This window comes from Cylas formicarius, unplaced genomic scaffold (assembly GCF_029955315.1).
Source record: "Cylas formicarius isolate icCylForm1 unplaced genomic scaffold, icCylForm1.1 PGA_scaffold_2__14_contigs__length_35257938, whole genome shotgun sequence".
NCBI lineage: Eukaryota > Metazoa > Arthropoda > Insecta > Coleoptera > Brentidae > Cylas > Cylas formicarius.
The window spans coordinates 22,422,228-22,438,091 of NW_026844319.1; the positions used below are offsets into that span (position 1 = coordinate 22,422,228).

General features: G+C 36.7%; 2 protein-coding genes across 5 annotated transcripts; both read right to left on the reverse strand.

Moving 5' to 3' along the window:
* Positions 1 to 784: 784 nt before the first annotated feature.
* On the reverse strand, positions 785 to 9,514 carry LOC132698216 (lysosomal alpha-mannosidase-like). The gene is given in 14 exon segments (XM_060664169.1): positions 785 to 1,128; positions 1,777 to 2,048; positions 2,105 to 2,508; positions 2,560 to 2,897; positions 2,944 to 3,140; positions 3,191 to 3,390; positions 3,442 to 4,028; positions 4,083 to 4,219; positions 4,274 to 4,479; positions 4,536 to 4,721; positions 5,673 to 5,754; positions 5,820 to 5,922; positions 5,984 to 6,115; positions 9,440 to 9,514. Coding segments are annotated over 13 exon segments (3,147 nt in total). The 5' UTR covers positions 6,107 to 6,115; positions 9,440 to 9,514; the 3' UTR covers positions 785 to 816.
* A 915-nt stretch (positions 9,515 to 10,429) lies between these two features.
* On the reverse strand, positions 10,430 to 14,971 carry LOC132698803 (uncharacterized). Of its 4 annotated transcripts, none has more exons than XM_060665098.1 (4): positions 14,144 to 14,971; positions 13,857 to 13,953; positions 10,917 to 11,299; positions 10,430 to 10,863 (listed from the first exon to the last, which is right to left on the reverse strand). In XM_060665098.1, exons 3-4 carry the CDS (start codon positions 11,282 to 11,284, stop codon positions 10,689 to 10,691), a joined length of 543 nt encoding a protein of 180 aa, XP_060521081.1. In that variant the 5' UTR covers positions 11,285 to 11,299; positions 13,857 to 13,953; positions 14,144 to 14,971; the 3' UTR covers positions 10,430 to 10,688. The 4 variants fall into 4 exon arrangements, with proteins under 4 accessions (XP_060521081.1, XP_060521079.1, XP_060521080.1 ...); XM_060665096.1 differs by having other exon boundaries at positions 10,917 to 11,303; positions 14,144 to 14,966; XM_060665097.1 differs by lacking the exon at positions 13,857 to 13,953 and having other exon boundaries at positions 14,144 to 14,969.
* Positions 14,972 to 15,864: the final 893 nt, after the last annotated feature.

Consider the following 15,864-nt stretch of genomic DNA (forward strand, 5'->3'; position numbering starts at 1 on the left):
TAACATTTTGAAATTTATGTGAAAATTTAAAAATTACAATTTGACACCGACCAGTACGCATTTTAATCTGTCTTATGGTCGCACTGTCCATAATTTATTTATTCAAAATTCAACATTTCATACTGCTTCGAAAGCTAATAAAAAAACTAATAAAAGACGTTTCGTCTCTAGACTCTCAGACTCTAATTTCTCAAAGAAACTTTCACAATCTACTCTGTAATACTGTTCACAAATCTGGATCCCTCTAGTGTCAGTCGTTGATGAATCGAACTTGCTGATGTCTCGCCAATCATCATGTTGGCTTCTTCAGAGCTTAATTGAAACTGCCGCAGTGAAGCTCTGAAGAAGCCAACATGATGATTGGCGAGACATCAGCAAGTTCGATTCATCAACGACTGACACTAGAGGGATCCAGATTTGTGAACATTATTACAGAGTAGATTGTGAAAGTTTCTTTGAAAAATTAGAGTCTGTGACATGTTATTTGACATGACATGACATGTTGATTTGACCACCTTAAGTAACTAGTTTAGAAATTTTTATCGGGTTGATGCATAGTAAGTTAGCACCTTTAGACCGGGAACGAAACGATAGAAAAGGAAGTGTATTTTATAAAAAATCGGTCGAAATATTATATAAAGTTATACACTTCATCTCCGACACGACATCCAAAAATAAAAAAACTTCTTTTTGCTTTTGCTTTTTTAAATTAATATACATTTCTAGAACTACCCTTTCTAAGAGGAAACTTTCTGGTAGAACAAACGAAGATATCTGTGTTAAATGTTTATTACAGTATCTATTTATGTTATAAATTCAATGTTTTTTTATGTCAATTATAAAGGTACGAATTTGCAACGGAGCCAAAACCACCTCAAATTCTTCCGCGTAATCGTTCGCGTTGATCACGACTTCCCTTTTCCTCTCTGTTTTCTTGTACGCCATCGTATTGTGCACCAAATTTCGCGCAAACATCTCATCCCCTTTAAAAGTGTAGTATTCCCCAGATATTAATTCTTCCATGGTGCCGTTCGTCTTAAACTTCAAACGTTCACTATCTTCTAACCATTCGTTAGCGGCCAGTGTTGTTTCCCTGAGAGACGTTATTTCGAATGCAGTGAAGAGGTCCTGAAAACGGCAACGATTGTTTCAACGAGAAGTTGCGCATATATGCGTGGAGTTAAATCAATTGCCTTTTACACGATGTCTGTTTAACTTGAGAATACTACAATAAAGTAAACTGTATTTTTAAGTTGAAGACGTATGCGGTGTTGCCAGAAATCACACGTTAAATATTTTGCATAATAAAAGTCACAATGAAATAAGCTGTTTCTATTTCTTAACTTATTTACAACAGCTGATTTGGTAATTATCAAAGCAGACGTCTCTATTACTTGCTTGAGTCCATGATTGTATATTTGCTTTTCAGTTACTTTATTCAATACTAATGAATGCGATTTGGCAATAATAACGACCTCGTGGTGCTGAGGAAAAGTTCTAGGTTTTAATCTTTTTTTGTAAAAAGAAAAAAATTTAACATCCAATATGATCTAAATTATAAGGAACTCTGCTCGGAACTTCATGTTACTGCATCTTAGAACTATATCAATAACATTTTTCTTTAATATATATATTTTTTAAAATAAAGAAAAAATTACTTAATTATTCACGAATAACCATTAAAGTGAAAATTTTTATGAAGAGAATAAATCAGAATAAGCTAAACATCAATATAAATATTGACGTTCGTGCCTGGATAAGTCGATTGAACTATACCTTCAGTTTGACGGTGACAGGTTTAGACAGCAGTGGATCCTCGCCTATTTCAAACACGTGTTCGAGCCTCAGTAAGAACGTAATTCCTTGCCAAGGTTCCAAAGTCAGTATTTGAACGTTGTCTGGTAGGGCGTGCGTCAGTCCAGAGTACTGAGTGATATAATTCTGCTTATATTCCTCGTACGTTAGCCCGCTCGGCGACGACAAAAATATCCAACTGTCCAGCAACCTCCGTTGGGCTATATCCTTCTCGATGGCGCTAATGGTTTTTTCTAAAACAACGTCGCCGGTAATACATTTGGCATCTATTCCCGCCCGACATACCCACCTGAAGACGAAATATTTCCTACTGTTATATAATGCGATCCCCTGACCACCAACCCCTTTCCGAAAGCAGTTTCGTTCAAAGCCTCCCCCACCCCAAACGCGTCGTCATGCAAGCAACGACGATGAACCATCAGCTCGATTTGGCCGTCCAACAAACTGCTTCCTCCTTGCGCTCTGTCGGTAAGAACGGCAAACTCCACATTCGTGCTATCATTCCTGATAGCAATTTTCGACGTCACTGGATAATAGTTTCCCGATACCGGTTCTTCCAACGTAACATCCCATGTGGGTCTAAAGTTTCGCTTTCTGCGCAGCATCTCTCTCGCATTAGAGTCGGTGTAGAAGAATTCCTCGGTTGCTATTTGAGTTTGGAACGTCGTTATCACTTCTTTACCGTTGGGTTCGCTTCAATATAACGTGAATGGATAAGCAAGAAAATACTTCTGTTTTACTTACTCCGTGGGTATCGGTCCCACCAGCCAATCAAACTCGACGTATTTGTCCCGGGCGTTGACCCTAATCACTTGACTGATCCATTCGGTGAAAGTTTGATGAATTTCGGATACCAGTTCACCCGTAAAGACCTGATAATCGACAGAGGTCGAGACTTTTTTCGAAAAGTTCGTTGTAGGTCTGAAGATGTAAGCACCAGAAGAACGGTTCTCGGGTTTTTCGTTATCTCCCACGTAGCCTTCGTATAGCATAAACGTCTGGTGTACTGGCAAGAATATGTCATTTACCAGTATGCTTTCGAGAAGTCCTGTATTTTCGTCAAACGTAAACTTTGCAGACTCCTAAAGCAAAAGACTTAGGTTATTACCATCACGTCGATCATTTTACCTTGAAGTCCGTTTGAGGTAGTCGTTTAGGTTTTGACTTGCGATAGCTGCTAACTTCTTGAACAAAATAAGATTTGAAACCTAGCGGCGGGATATTTTCAGCCATGAAGATGAGTTCCACAACAGCCTTGCTTTCTCTTCCCGGGATTCTGAGGATGGGCTTGGCGATGGGCACAATTTGAATAACGAGTTCGTTACCTGCAAGTAACGGGACGTAATAAAGATCGATCAGACTAAAGCACACTCACCATCGGGATCTTTGACTATGTACGCCTGTCCAGAGACTGGAAGACGCAAGAACTTAGTAACCGGCCTGCTCAGCGGATTGTAAACTGTTACCACGAATGTTTTTTCTGTTTCTGTGAACGCGCATTGACTTACGTTTACCAGTGGGCACGTGGTGAAATTGACTTTGGGTGTTTCTTTTGCGGGTGATGTTTTGAGTTTACTAAAAAATTTTGATAAGTAATATTTTGATTAGACTTCGGTTTGTACTCACTTCAAAGCTACGTTTGTTATTATTTCGCAATCGTCGATACCTCGTTGGAGCCTCCTAGCGTAATCTTCAGCCACATGTTGCTTCTCCGTTCCGGCAATAGCGTCGTGATGCTGCATCGTTCCCATCGCCTCTCTCATGACGTTCAGGTCGACGCGATCTTCGGGACCCAGGTCGGTCAACGCGTAGAGCTGTTTGCACACCTGCAGAAAGTTATTACCTTCTCTTTCGAACCTTTTGATCGTGGGCCTGGATGAGAAGTAGCCGGTCCAGAAGGTATGTCTGTCTGACGCGTACGGGAAGAAGTCGTCTTGTTTCAGGAGAAAATCTTTCTTCCCATTGGTTTCATCGTGTATCGCTTTGACGTAGCACGACGGCGTCGAGTAAAACAGGTTGAATTTGAAGTAAATACGTTTAGATGACACACCATAATCCATTATTATTGCTTCGATTTACTATATAAGCTTGTCCAAATTGGTAAACCATGCCTCGGCGTCTTGGTAGTTGAAGTCTTCCCCCATAGTGATGATGATGTTGTCGGTAGCGTAGACACTCGAGACGTTTTTGGCATACTCCAAGAAGTCATCCACCTACGAAGGCAATATCACATAGATAGTGCATACTTACGCGCTGAGCGTTCTTACTCTTTGATCTACGTTATATTCAAAACTCTTTCTATCATCTATAATAGGTTCATCAGAGCACAAAATGTCGAAACAAAACCCCGGGGGTGGCGAGTACCTATTGTACATGACGCCCGTGAAGATGTCGCTAGCTTCCCCTAAAAACTTCGCTTGCAGGTCACCTGTTCACTTCATAAATTCGAATCTAGTACCCAAACTATTGCTGCCTCGCCACACCATTTCGGCAGTTTTAGTCTTCATCCGGTACACTTTTTCATCCGCATCGATTCTGCCAAGGAGCACGCCGTCAAAACCGAGTTGAGCGAATATAGAAGCCATTTCCCTGCTGTGACCGAATGGGTCGATTTGCCAACCTAATTTAGGATGACCGCATTGGCCGAAAGTTTCGTTTAATTTCCTGCAGATGCGGACGATGTCAAGTGTTGCTCTAGAGGCTCTAGGCCTGTTGCTCACCTCAGACCCCAAGTCATCTGATCGATGATCGACTGATAATGAGTAGTCGCCTCGTCGTTCATAGACCAACCGCCGCCAATAAACTCCAACTGACCGGAGTTGACGAGTTTCCTTACGCGACTCTTTATTATGTCGTGCTGCTTGATCCACCATTGCCAAAAGAAAGCGGTTTCGGCGTAGATAAACCTGCAGGAATGAGTATCGAGTTCTCGTTTAGAAATGTAGACCAAACTCGATGATATAATTCTTGGCAAAGGTATCGAAACATATCAGTTTGGGGATTTATGTATGAACAAGAAGTAAAAAGGTCGACCAAATTTTTGGACATAAACTCAAACAGTTGATAGGAAACTTTGTTCATGAAAAATAGGCATATCTATCAAAATTACTTTCTTTCAGATACAGAGGGTGTTAAAGTCCTAAAAAAAGTTTTTTTATTATAACTTGAATATTATTTTAGATTTTTTATATCACACTTTTAAGATAAAGAATAAAGATGATTTCGCATTTAGAAGGCTTAATTTTGGTATCTTGTTTTTTTTTGTACAAAAAAGTTATTAGCGAGGATAATTAAAATTTTCTTGAGTCTCTCTAACACTTTACTGTCCCCATTTTTAGCCAAATTCAAAACACACTCTCATTTAATAAGAAAATGGATTCCTATTAACCGGAAAACTTTATCTTCAAAAAAGTGGCTTACCCAGATAAGAATGCAAAGCTTCGGAAACTATTCCTCCTAGAGAATTGCGGAGAATAAAGTGTATTCCGTGAGATATATTTTCAGATTTACAAGATGGCCGTCAGGGGCATAACCATGAACACATGAAATTTTGAAATCGCAGATATATTCTTAGGTAAAAAAATTTTACGATTGTCATTGTCATTTCAAAGGGAGATGGAAATATATTCCGAAGTTAAAGTAAAATTAGTATTTTCGAAAACTGTCTTAAAAATGAAGTTTTAAAGTTTCATAACTACTATATTGATCAAGAACGCTTTTTCAATACGTATCGCAATTCAATTTCGGAAAATTTTTATTAATTAATTTTGATATTTACTAAACTTATTTTCCAACTCACTAAAAAAATTCAAGAGTTGAAGTTTTCATTTTTTTTGTACTTTTTTTAATGGACTTACTTGCGGTTTTTATCTTTCCTGAGGGAATCGACGACATTGTCTAGAATGTATTGCACCCCCGCTTTCTGGTACTTCGAGCTACCTAAAATGTAATATTTTTTATATTTAGCATTTACGGATTAAATTGAATATCGAAATCGAACGTACTGCCGTAAAAATACTGATCGACGGTTTTCAGCCAACCGAAGTCGTCGTGAGTGTGGGGTACGATATGCACATTGATGTATCCTTCTTTTGTCGATTGACATGCCTGAAGTACAAAACAAAAATACATGGTGATGTTTATAATCGATTGCTGTCATGTCGTCTACCTTATATCCGCAATTTTTTATTTTCGGCTTTGGAGTGGTCGTTGTGGACGTCATGGTAGCCGAATATTCACATGTTGCCAAAACTAATGCCACGGTAGACAAGAGCATCCATGACGTGGCCATTTTTGACACCTATCACGCAATTTTGGTTTTTAATTTCCAAGTAGTAATGAAAAATATTTTGGATAACTATTGAATAGTTCTGAAAATTTAAAATAATCATCATGAGAACGAAATAACTGCTCTGATATTAGTGACTAACAGAGTCTTTATTACAATGTTTTTTATTAAGCTCTTAACAGATAAAATGGATCCATACAACGACTTATCGCATTATTCATTAAAAAGTATCAATTAATTATTATTCTTATTATTAATTAATTATTAAATTTTTCGTTCATTAACAATAATAAAGTTAATGTAAAATTCTAATAAATTTATATTACTAAAACGTTATGGTAATAGGATTGGGCAAGATTTAATGATGTAATTTGTAAATGATAAATCGATCATGGATTCATCCAACAACATATGACGCCAATGTGCAAAGTGGTTAATAATAACAGTGGTTACGCCTGCGTATGTCCCCCGCCAGACGCTCCAATGCAGATTCACTAGAATAGTTACTATTAATATCAGATTATAGAACACTCCTAAATGTAAGTATGGCTGTACATATTAACTCCTAAAGGTGCATCCACAGTACTAATAAATGTTAGTTCAGTAAAGTAAGTTATAATGAAATTAAACGGATTTGTTGGACGACTACGTTAACACCAGTTACAGGACAAACAGCAATAGCAATAGCAGTAACAACAGAAACAAAAGTTTCTCTCTTAGCCTGCATATTGCACTGAAAGTACATATCACAAATTAACTTAATCTGGATCACGTTAAATCATTGAGTTAAATTAAATCGTACGAGTTTGCAGATTCATTTCAAATAATAAATCCCCACATTCTCAGAGCAGCATGCCAAAAATCTTAATAAAGAGTGTTGGAATATGGTTACTGAAAACCGAAATAAAACAAGAAATAATGGTGTAAAGGAAATCATAAATTAGAAGTTGCGAACGTAAATGCAATCTGTGAAGCTTGTGGAAGTCGTTTTTTTCAATTTCGACGGGCACGAAACTATTTCTTTAAAAGCAATATCAAACCTGTGGTCTTTCTATCTTTGCCCCACCATTCGAAACGAAGTCTTTTTGGTCATTAACAAAGTTTGTAAAAAAAATCGCCAATAAGATTGGAAACATACTGAAGTGTCAGAACAACTAAGCCATCCACGAAGTTTCCTAAAAAATCAGAGATTCGTCGAAAGAAATTAAGATGTTCTAAGACTGTTAGAATTTATAAGCATCAGGATGAGATAACCAGTCCTAAAAACTATTGACCACTATCTTTACAATGTCAGTTTGGTAAAGTTTTTGAATTTTGTTAAAACTCGCGTTTAAATAACGCTCAAAAAACCAAAATGGCTTTGGTATGAATAAAACAACTAGTACTGCTCGTGATCATGCCATTACCAATATATATAATTCACTGAATAAGAGGGCGTACATCCTCGGGCAATTTTTTGATTTTGGTAGAACATTTCCCATTCGCTCTACCGTCCGCTCTGTAAATAAAGGTACACCTCAAGGCTCTTGTTTATCACCTACACCGTTTAATATGTTTATCAATGATCTACCTCTAAATTTAGAAAGCTTTGGCATCCCAATTATATACGTAGATGACAGAAACATTCTTGAAATTCTAAATAAAAGTGCTGAGTCAAGTACAACATATCTATCTATCTATAGACCAAAAAATTACATGAACCACTCATATACAAAATATAACACCTAAACTAAGCTCATGCTGCTTCTTAATTAAAAATATCAAAAATACTGTTTTTATAGATATTCTTAAATTGGTGTATTTTGGTTTGTTTTAGTCTGTCGCCTCCTACGGACTTGTGCACTGGGGGCAAGCGAACTGTATCGGTGATTATTATACAAAAAAAGCAATCGAATGTATGACGGGTATCAAAAGAACAGTGTCTTGTAGAAAATATTTCAAAGAGTTAGGAATTTTAACATTAACATCATTATATATTTATTCATTACTAGTATACGTAAAAAAAACATAATATGAAACAGAAGAGGAAGGCGTACATAATCACAATACACCGGTAAAAAAATTATTTACACAGCCATTTTAAAACTTTCTGTAGCACAACAGCATCCTACATATGTCGGAATTAAATGTTACAACATAATTGCAAAGATCGACAAGAGCCTACATGATGAAAAAGTTAAATTGCCATTGAGTGAATTATATTACGACGACTCATCTCTGTAGTAGATATAAAACGTTAATTTTGAAGTGTGTTAATTAAATATATTGCATAATTTTTGTGTGCGAATTTGTTTGGTGAAATATTTGTTATGCATATATATGTTGCTTTACATTTTATAGATGCTTAAAATCTATTATAAAATGACGTGCATACAATCTACGTATCATCATTCAAATGCGAAATAAAGAAATAGAAATAGAAAATAGCATTCATCATGCAACAAAACACAAATCTTTACATTTAGAAACAGTTCAACATCTGCTGGAGGCCGAGTGAGTTATCATTAAACAGGTCGTCAGCTAACAACAAATTCAGGCTTGTAAAGAGCTAAGAAAGATCATTAACGAGAATCGACAGAAGTAAAGGCCCAAGGGGCAAACATTTGCAACGAATTTCATCATTGCGATTAAAATTGGAAATAATTATTATTTGCACACGTTTTCTACCTTGTATGTGATATTTTAAATGTTACAGGTTCATAGGGAATTTGCAACTGTATACGAAAATGCTGGCAGTCTTAAAACTGGTTCGGAGGAAACTACGTTCAAATTTATATTTTAAGGGTTCACATATAATTTTATAATGAGGTACTATGTATTTATTTAGTTTTTCTACCACGTCAGTTTCGTTTTCCAGGGATCCGAGTCACTTCGGATATTTCCGCGATTTTACCTCACGGGTTTGGGAGCAATCGGATGTTTTCGGATATATTTCCCACGCCTTGAATTTTGACGTTTGTCAATTCTGACAGTCATGTCAGTGAATCTATTCGTGTTGTTTCGCGGAAATTTATCCAAAATCTAACGGTCGTAGAAAAGGTATAGTATGCAAAACGTTCGGTAAACTTTTTAAGTCACTCGTTTATTAAACACTCGCTCCGCTCGTGTCAAATAAACTCGTGAGTCAAATGCCGTTTATCCCACTTGTTGCATAATATACTATAATGTTGAAAAAGCATTAATAACATTACATTAATGGTTTCGGGAAGCGGAATTAACACTGTGATGCAAACCACGGTTTTTTTTACGCAGAAAAAATTGTCACTTTAGGTCTGATTTGCTTAGTTTATATAATATATAATAAATAATCTGAAAAGCAATGGACAGTCAACTTACGCGAGATTGTGGCGAACACTTGCTTAAGCGTTAATAGTGACCGTTTACCACGAGGCACTACTTAGACGAAACCCGTGCAACTAAAAGCCAGACTAGTCGGTCGTCAGATAAATAATAACGCTCTATCATGGGTCATAGACTATCTGGTCGCAGTTATTTATTCGACGATACGACATAAATCGTTGATTTGTTCATTGGAAATATATCAAAGCTTCTAACAAAATATTGTAACACTCAAATTTACTAACAATTAGTTGCCGAGTTTTTAAAAATATTGTTGAAATCTCGTTTTTATTTGTAGCTCGTATACCGAATAATATAGTTTTCTCTGCTTTCAGGTTTTGATTGCATTCCTGGTTAATTAGCATTTTATAGCGGATATCATCTGTTTACCTATTAGTGGCATGTATTGTCCTATCTTCGCTAGGAGGTAGGTTTTTTCGTAACCTTCCACTCCACTATCCATCGCCGTGGTATCCATGTCAGTGTAATCTTATTACCGCACCATAACAAGGAGAGGCTCAGTTGGCAGTATCTTGGGGATGTCCTTAACACTTTTGTGCCGCTTAATTGTCCAATATATGTTAATTCTTGTCCGCACACATGGCAGTGTGCCAATGGTGCACCGCCCTCCTGAGGGTTCACTTCACAGAGGAGGTCGGAAGCCTTAGAAATTAGGTACGATGGCATCCCCAGAATGCTATGTATGCTTCATCATACATGTCTCCCGTTTCTTCGAAGTTGTTTAAAAAAGTCTCTATATGGACTAATTTTGTGCTGCCACCTACAGTAATCGCCATACAAGGATGCCTCTGCAGCTTAGCAATTTTCACCTGGGCCAGTTATTGAACTACCAGAGCACAGAGTCATACGCGATCATATGCCTCTTCATCATCACGTATAGCCAGATGATCTGCTTGTTTTATCACAAACCCAAAGGCTTGTTTATCTAGGGTAATTCCCAGGTTTATTGTAAGAAAAATAGCTAGGAAAAATATATTTATAAATTGACTTACATGGTACACATAAAAAATGTTTTAACAATAACAATAAACAACAGACATTAACGAAATTACCGTACAAATATACCAACTCTTAAGTAACAAACACATTAAGCGTTCAGTCTCATTTTGTTTAAATATTATTAATACTCATTCGACTGTCAAACTGTAATATTTGCTTGATCGATTGGAACACTTTAATGGAAAAAAACGATATCGGAGAGCTACAGCTCAGGGTCGAAAATTCATTAAAACCCGATCACTTTGGATACGGCGTTGTTTTGGTCACCGCAATTTGCGACAACCGCCGCCAGAACGATGACCAACACAACGATGGCGATTCCCAAAACCGTGACGGCTACCAGGAGAGCTTTCTCGCATCGTGTCCTTCTGCTACAGCAGCAGTACTGTTCCCTCACGATCCTGAAATGAAATAAAATAAAAACCGCCTCAAAACTGAAATCGGCAACGGTTACTCTAAGCTTTGGACGCTTGGCGCTCTAGAAGTAGTGGTACTCCTTTCGCTGTTGGCGGCGCTGCCGGTTCGTTTAAGATTTCCCTCGTAAGCGGTGTTTTCATAAGCGAAGCTAGATTTGCTGGCGTTACTGACTACGGATGGTTTTTTCACTATTTTCACCTCTCTTTTCCGTTCGTTTTCAACGGAGAAGGTGTCGTCGGTCTCATCTTCCGCTATCGCGGCGATTTTCAACGATTTCTTCGGCTTCGGGTTGAAGCCGGAGCTTACGGTGTTCCTTCTTTGGGGCGTTAAAGGAGCGTCACTTCTAGAGTCATTCGGTAGCGATTTGCGTATTCGGTTTTCCAGATTTTTGGTAGGGGATGACATTTTTTGGCCTATCGTCTATCTGAAAATATGAAAAAATACAAAAAAGTTTTAAAAAAACCTCATAGATCATACGAATCGTCCAAGTATAGGATTTTTTTAATTTATTTTTCGTAGGTGTCGACTATAAGCAGTGATTTTTAAGTGATAAATAAACAAAGATAAAAAGATTCAGCAATGCTATTGTTAGACATTTTTGATTAGTTTTGGTTAGTTTAGGTTAATTTTGCACAGCTATTTATTTTTATCTTGGTTATTTGTAACGTGTAAGATGGCTACTTATATCCCAGACGCACGTTGTTTTTAAATAAAAAAATATATAATATAACAATGGTAATAATTATTTGATTGAAAAAACCATGGAAATCCTATAACTTTTTGAGTTTGTATGTATAAGAATAATCAAAAGATCATGTTTTCCAAAAGAAACGTTATACGATATTATTCAATTAAGTTATTGTCAACTATTAATTTGTCATTAAAAAAGTAATTATTTAAATTTAAATTACAGTGTATTTATGATCTGATAATTCAGCAATAAAGCTGGGTCTTCTTGCATCCGTTAAAATATTTTTTTCGATATTCTTTGATTTTCTTATGTATCATCTAGGCATTTTGTAAGCAACAGCAACAGCATCTTGAAGACATTTTCGGTGATAATCAGTTTGTGACACAAACTGATTATCACTCCGGTTGAGAAGGAAGGGTAAAAAAACTATAACTTCACCAAAAAAAGGGGTAAGAGGTTACAAAGAATAATGTTCTTAGAAGCAGTTCAAAATAACCCTACAGCTTCAACATGAAAGTTAAAAACTGCCAGCAGACTGTTGGAAACTAACATTATACGAACTTTGAGAAAATATACGAATACAAGCCTCGTAGTACCAGAAAAGTACATTGCATTGAACACCGTATAAATTTCTGCCAGTAGTTTTTCTGAAAATATGTAACCAATTACAACAAATAAGGACCTTATGGACAGAATCATAATTTAACAATCACCATTACGCATTTTTGTTCTGCTTTCTCTAAAATATGTCAATAGCATATTATGCAACAAGTGCAGTAAACGGCATTTGACTTACGAGTTTATTTGACACGAGCGGAGCAAGTGTTTAATAAACGAGTGAGTTAAAAAGTTTACCGAACGTGTTGCATACTATACTTTTTTTACGACCGTTAGTTTTTGGTTACATTTTCGCAAAACAATACGAATGCATTCACTGACATGACCATCAAATTTGACAAACGTCAAAATTCAAAGCGTGGGAAATATCTCCGAAAACATCCGATTGTTACCAAATCCGTGGGGTAAAATCCCGGAAATGTCCGAAGTGGCTCGGATTCATGGAAAACGAAACTGACGTGGTAAAGTGACGCTTCCCGCACGCTAGATCGGTGGGTAATTAGGTATTTTACAGACGGGGGTAGAAAAAAGTATTTTTCTGCTGACAACTATTAAACTTTGAAGTTAGTTTAAAAAATATTATATTTGTAAGTATGTTACAAGGTGCTTGCACTTTTTGTGGTGATATCCAAACACTCTGTAAGACAGAAAAATTGTATATCGATATTTTTGCATAGAATGCAAATGGTATGGTCACCAAATTATTGAGACAAAGCGTTTTTCAGATATAGCCAAGAAAGTAATTTTTTTTAAATATAACACCCCGTATTTTTTTTTAAATGACGGTGTTGGCCTTTAATCATAGTTATTTCTGCTTAAATAGGACTTCGTCATGGAAACAAAAATCAAAAAATGTATCAATCTTTATTTAATGTTGGGAATATAATATATATAAACAAAATATTTTCGAAATTTTATTTAATGTTATGACAATACCCATGGCCATAATGAATGCTCTAACACGAATCCGCACTTTGTGAAAACTTTGGGTTTAAGTATTTATTATTAAGTTCATCAGAGTAAAAAGTAAATATTAATTTTTCTTTTGTTTAATTTTGCTTCTAGGCACTTTATATCCTATAATTCTATGTCCAACATTAATTTTTCTGATAATACCGCCTATTTAAGAGTTACTTTACGTCGGAAGTGCAAGTGATAGGGTGTCCGAAATATGACACCGGCCCAAAGGTGGCGGCATTCAAAGTTTTACGGAAAACACCGCAAAGTTCTACCTCCCCTGGTTACCGAAAAACTTTTGATAACAGTCAATTTGGGACACAGCGGACATTTCCAGCCCCCAAAATATAATATAATAGAATACTATGCAACAAATGTGATAAATGCATTTTAGTCACGAATGTATGAAGAAGTTTGCTTCTTTTGCTTTTGCTTTTTGGGTACAATTTTGCTAAACGACACGAATAAATTCACTGATTGACGTGGCCGTTAACATTGACAAACGTCAAAATACCACCCTTGGCTAAAACCTATGACTAAAGTGAGGTAAATATCTAAAATATTTACTAGGGAGGAATATAAACGTTTAACTATAAAAAAATATTCTAGTTTCTAATAAAAAAATGTCCAACCCACTTTACTAGCACTAAATAAGTAAAAAAAAAATAAGCGTAAGTATCAGCACTTGGTGTTTCCCGGGTATTTACTTACGCTGCCAGTAGATACGCGGCGTGTGAAATTTTTTCCATAACAAGGCGATTTGCTTTTAAAACACCACAACCTACGGTTCGCGGTATCAAAGCATGAACTGAAAATATAATATTAAATGACGAATAATTTATTTTTGATATCGATCTCCCTATCAATCGATGGTAAGCATGTGATCCCTACGCTCGCAACGTTTTAGTGAAAATTTTAAACTGAAATTATTTTTTCCGTGCGAAAAGTTGCTGCTTTGTATTTTTCCTATGTTAGCATCGATTTGAATTATTACTTACCTTCAAAGGGCATACTGTATGTAATGGGACTCACGCAAAACAAAAATACGTGAAGGCTGCATCACCGTCGATAAGGAATCCTCCCATACCGCGACAGTTCGACGCGTACCGTCAGTGGCGGGCGAACTGCCGCGTCCTTATCGAAAAAAGTATAATGACGACCGGTTCCGGATAAGATAAGGCGAGAGAGACGTGAGGCAGCAATAACACACGAAATTTGTGTAACCACTACGGGAAAATTTCGATGTATTGATCATCTCCTTCAATATTTACAACGTCGCCACTTTACAAATTCGCCCGAGTAATTGGACATATCGATTTCAAATTCTTCAAACTCCGAGCCTTGAACTTTCCCAGGTTTAGGTCGATGGACAATTTGTGCCAGAAAAAATATAGCACATTTTATAACGAGTGCCAAGAGTCCATCAGTCTTATAATTTTGAGTCGCCCAGAAGTATGTTGACCTTAGTGTATAATTAAGGTTTTAGGATATAGGCAAATAGGAAATGGAGCAAACAGAATATTATACAACAAGTTCGATAAACGTCACTTTAGTCACTGACTAAGTTATCAAGATGTTGACATACTTCTTTTACAACCATTAGTTTACATTTTTGCAAAACATTTACTTAGCGACATGTGACGTGCCCGTCAGGTGTGACAAACGTCAAAATACCATCCGTGCCTAACTTCTGTCGAAAGCATTCGCTCGCTCCGAATGCCGTGGCTAAAGTACTGGGAATCTCGGAAGTGGCTTGTGACCGTGCATAACGAAGCTGACTCCCAAAAGTGACACTTTCCGCACGCTTGCATAATTGGTTATTTTATTTATAACTAAATATTTGGTTCGAAAACTTATAAGTGTTATGACGGAATAACATTCTATTGGCCTAAGTAAGTAATGAAATTTTTGAAATATGAAAAACTGAAAAACTAACGGAAACTGGTGTAGAAGGTTAAAGTAAGTTAAAGTTTTATAGTTTCACATCAGCATCCTGTAGTTTAATTAGATTATATCTATCAAACAGGTTTCAAAGAATATTCTCTAATAATACAAATTCCGATCAGATTGCTTTGCTTTCTGGAGTCCCACAAGGCTTCATTTTGGGGCCATTGCTCTTGTTAGTTTATACTGGTGACATTTTGAACTCCGTTCTGTGCCGTAGGGTACAGGTGACAGGCAGCTCTACTGGTATTTTGATACCGATGACTATTTTGAGGCGGTGTCTAATAATGGGTGTTTTTTTTCGATGTATAGAACCTTAAGTTGGTATTACTGTTCAAGATGGCTACCGATTTAACAGCTGTCAAGTGATTTATTCTCAGTTTGGTTTGGCAATTCATCATGAATTCATCGAGTAAGGCGTAGATTCGTCGAATGGGCCCAAAACGAGATTACCGTTGTTCCCGATTTTCATAAGCGAATTTTGTTTAGCGATGAAGCGCACTTCTGGTTGAATAGCTACGTCAACGAACAAAACTGCCGCATTTGGAGCGAAGCTAATCCTCAAGTGTATGTCGAAACACCGTTACATCCAGAAAAACTGACTGTTTGGTGCGCTTTATATGCTGGTGGAATCATTGGTCCGTACTTCTTCAAAAAGGATGATGGCCAGAACGTTACACACAATGGTGATTGGTATAGAGCTATGATTACTAATTCTTTCATTCCTGAATTGAATAACCATGATGTCCAGGATATGTGGTATCAACAAGACGGC

Excerpts from the sequence above, each read along its gene's own strand:
- LOC132698803 (XM_060665098.1), bottom strand. The coding sequence starts at position 11,284 with ATGTCATCCCCTACCAAAAATCTGGAAAACCGAATACGCAAATCGCTA. Across the intron at positions 10,864-10,916 it reads CCAAGCGTCCAAAGCTTAGA|GATCGTGAGGGAACAGTACT; the intron begins GTAACCGTTGCC and ends ATTTCATTTCAG.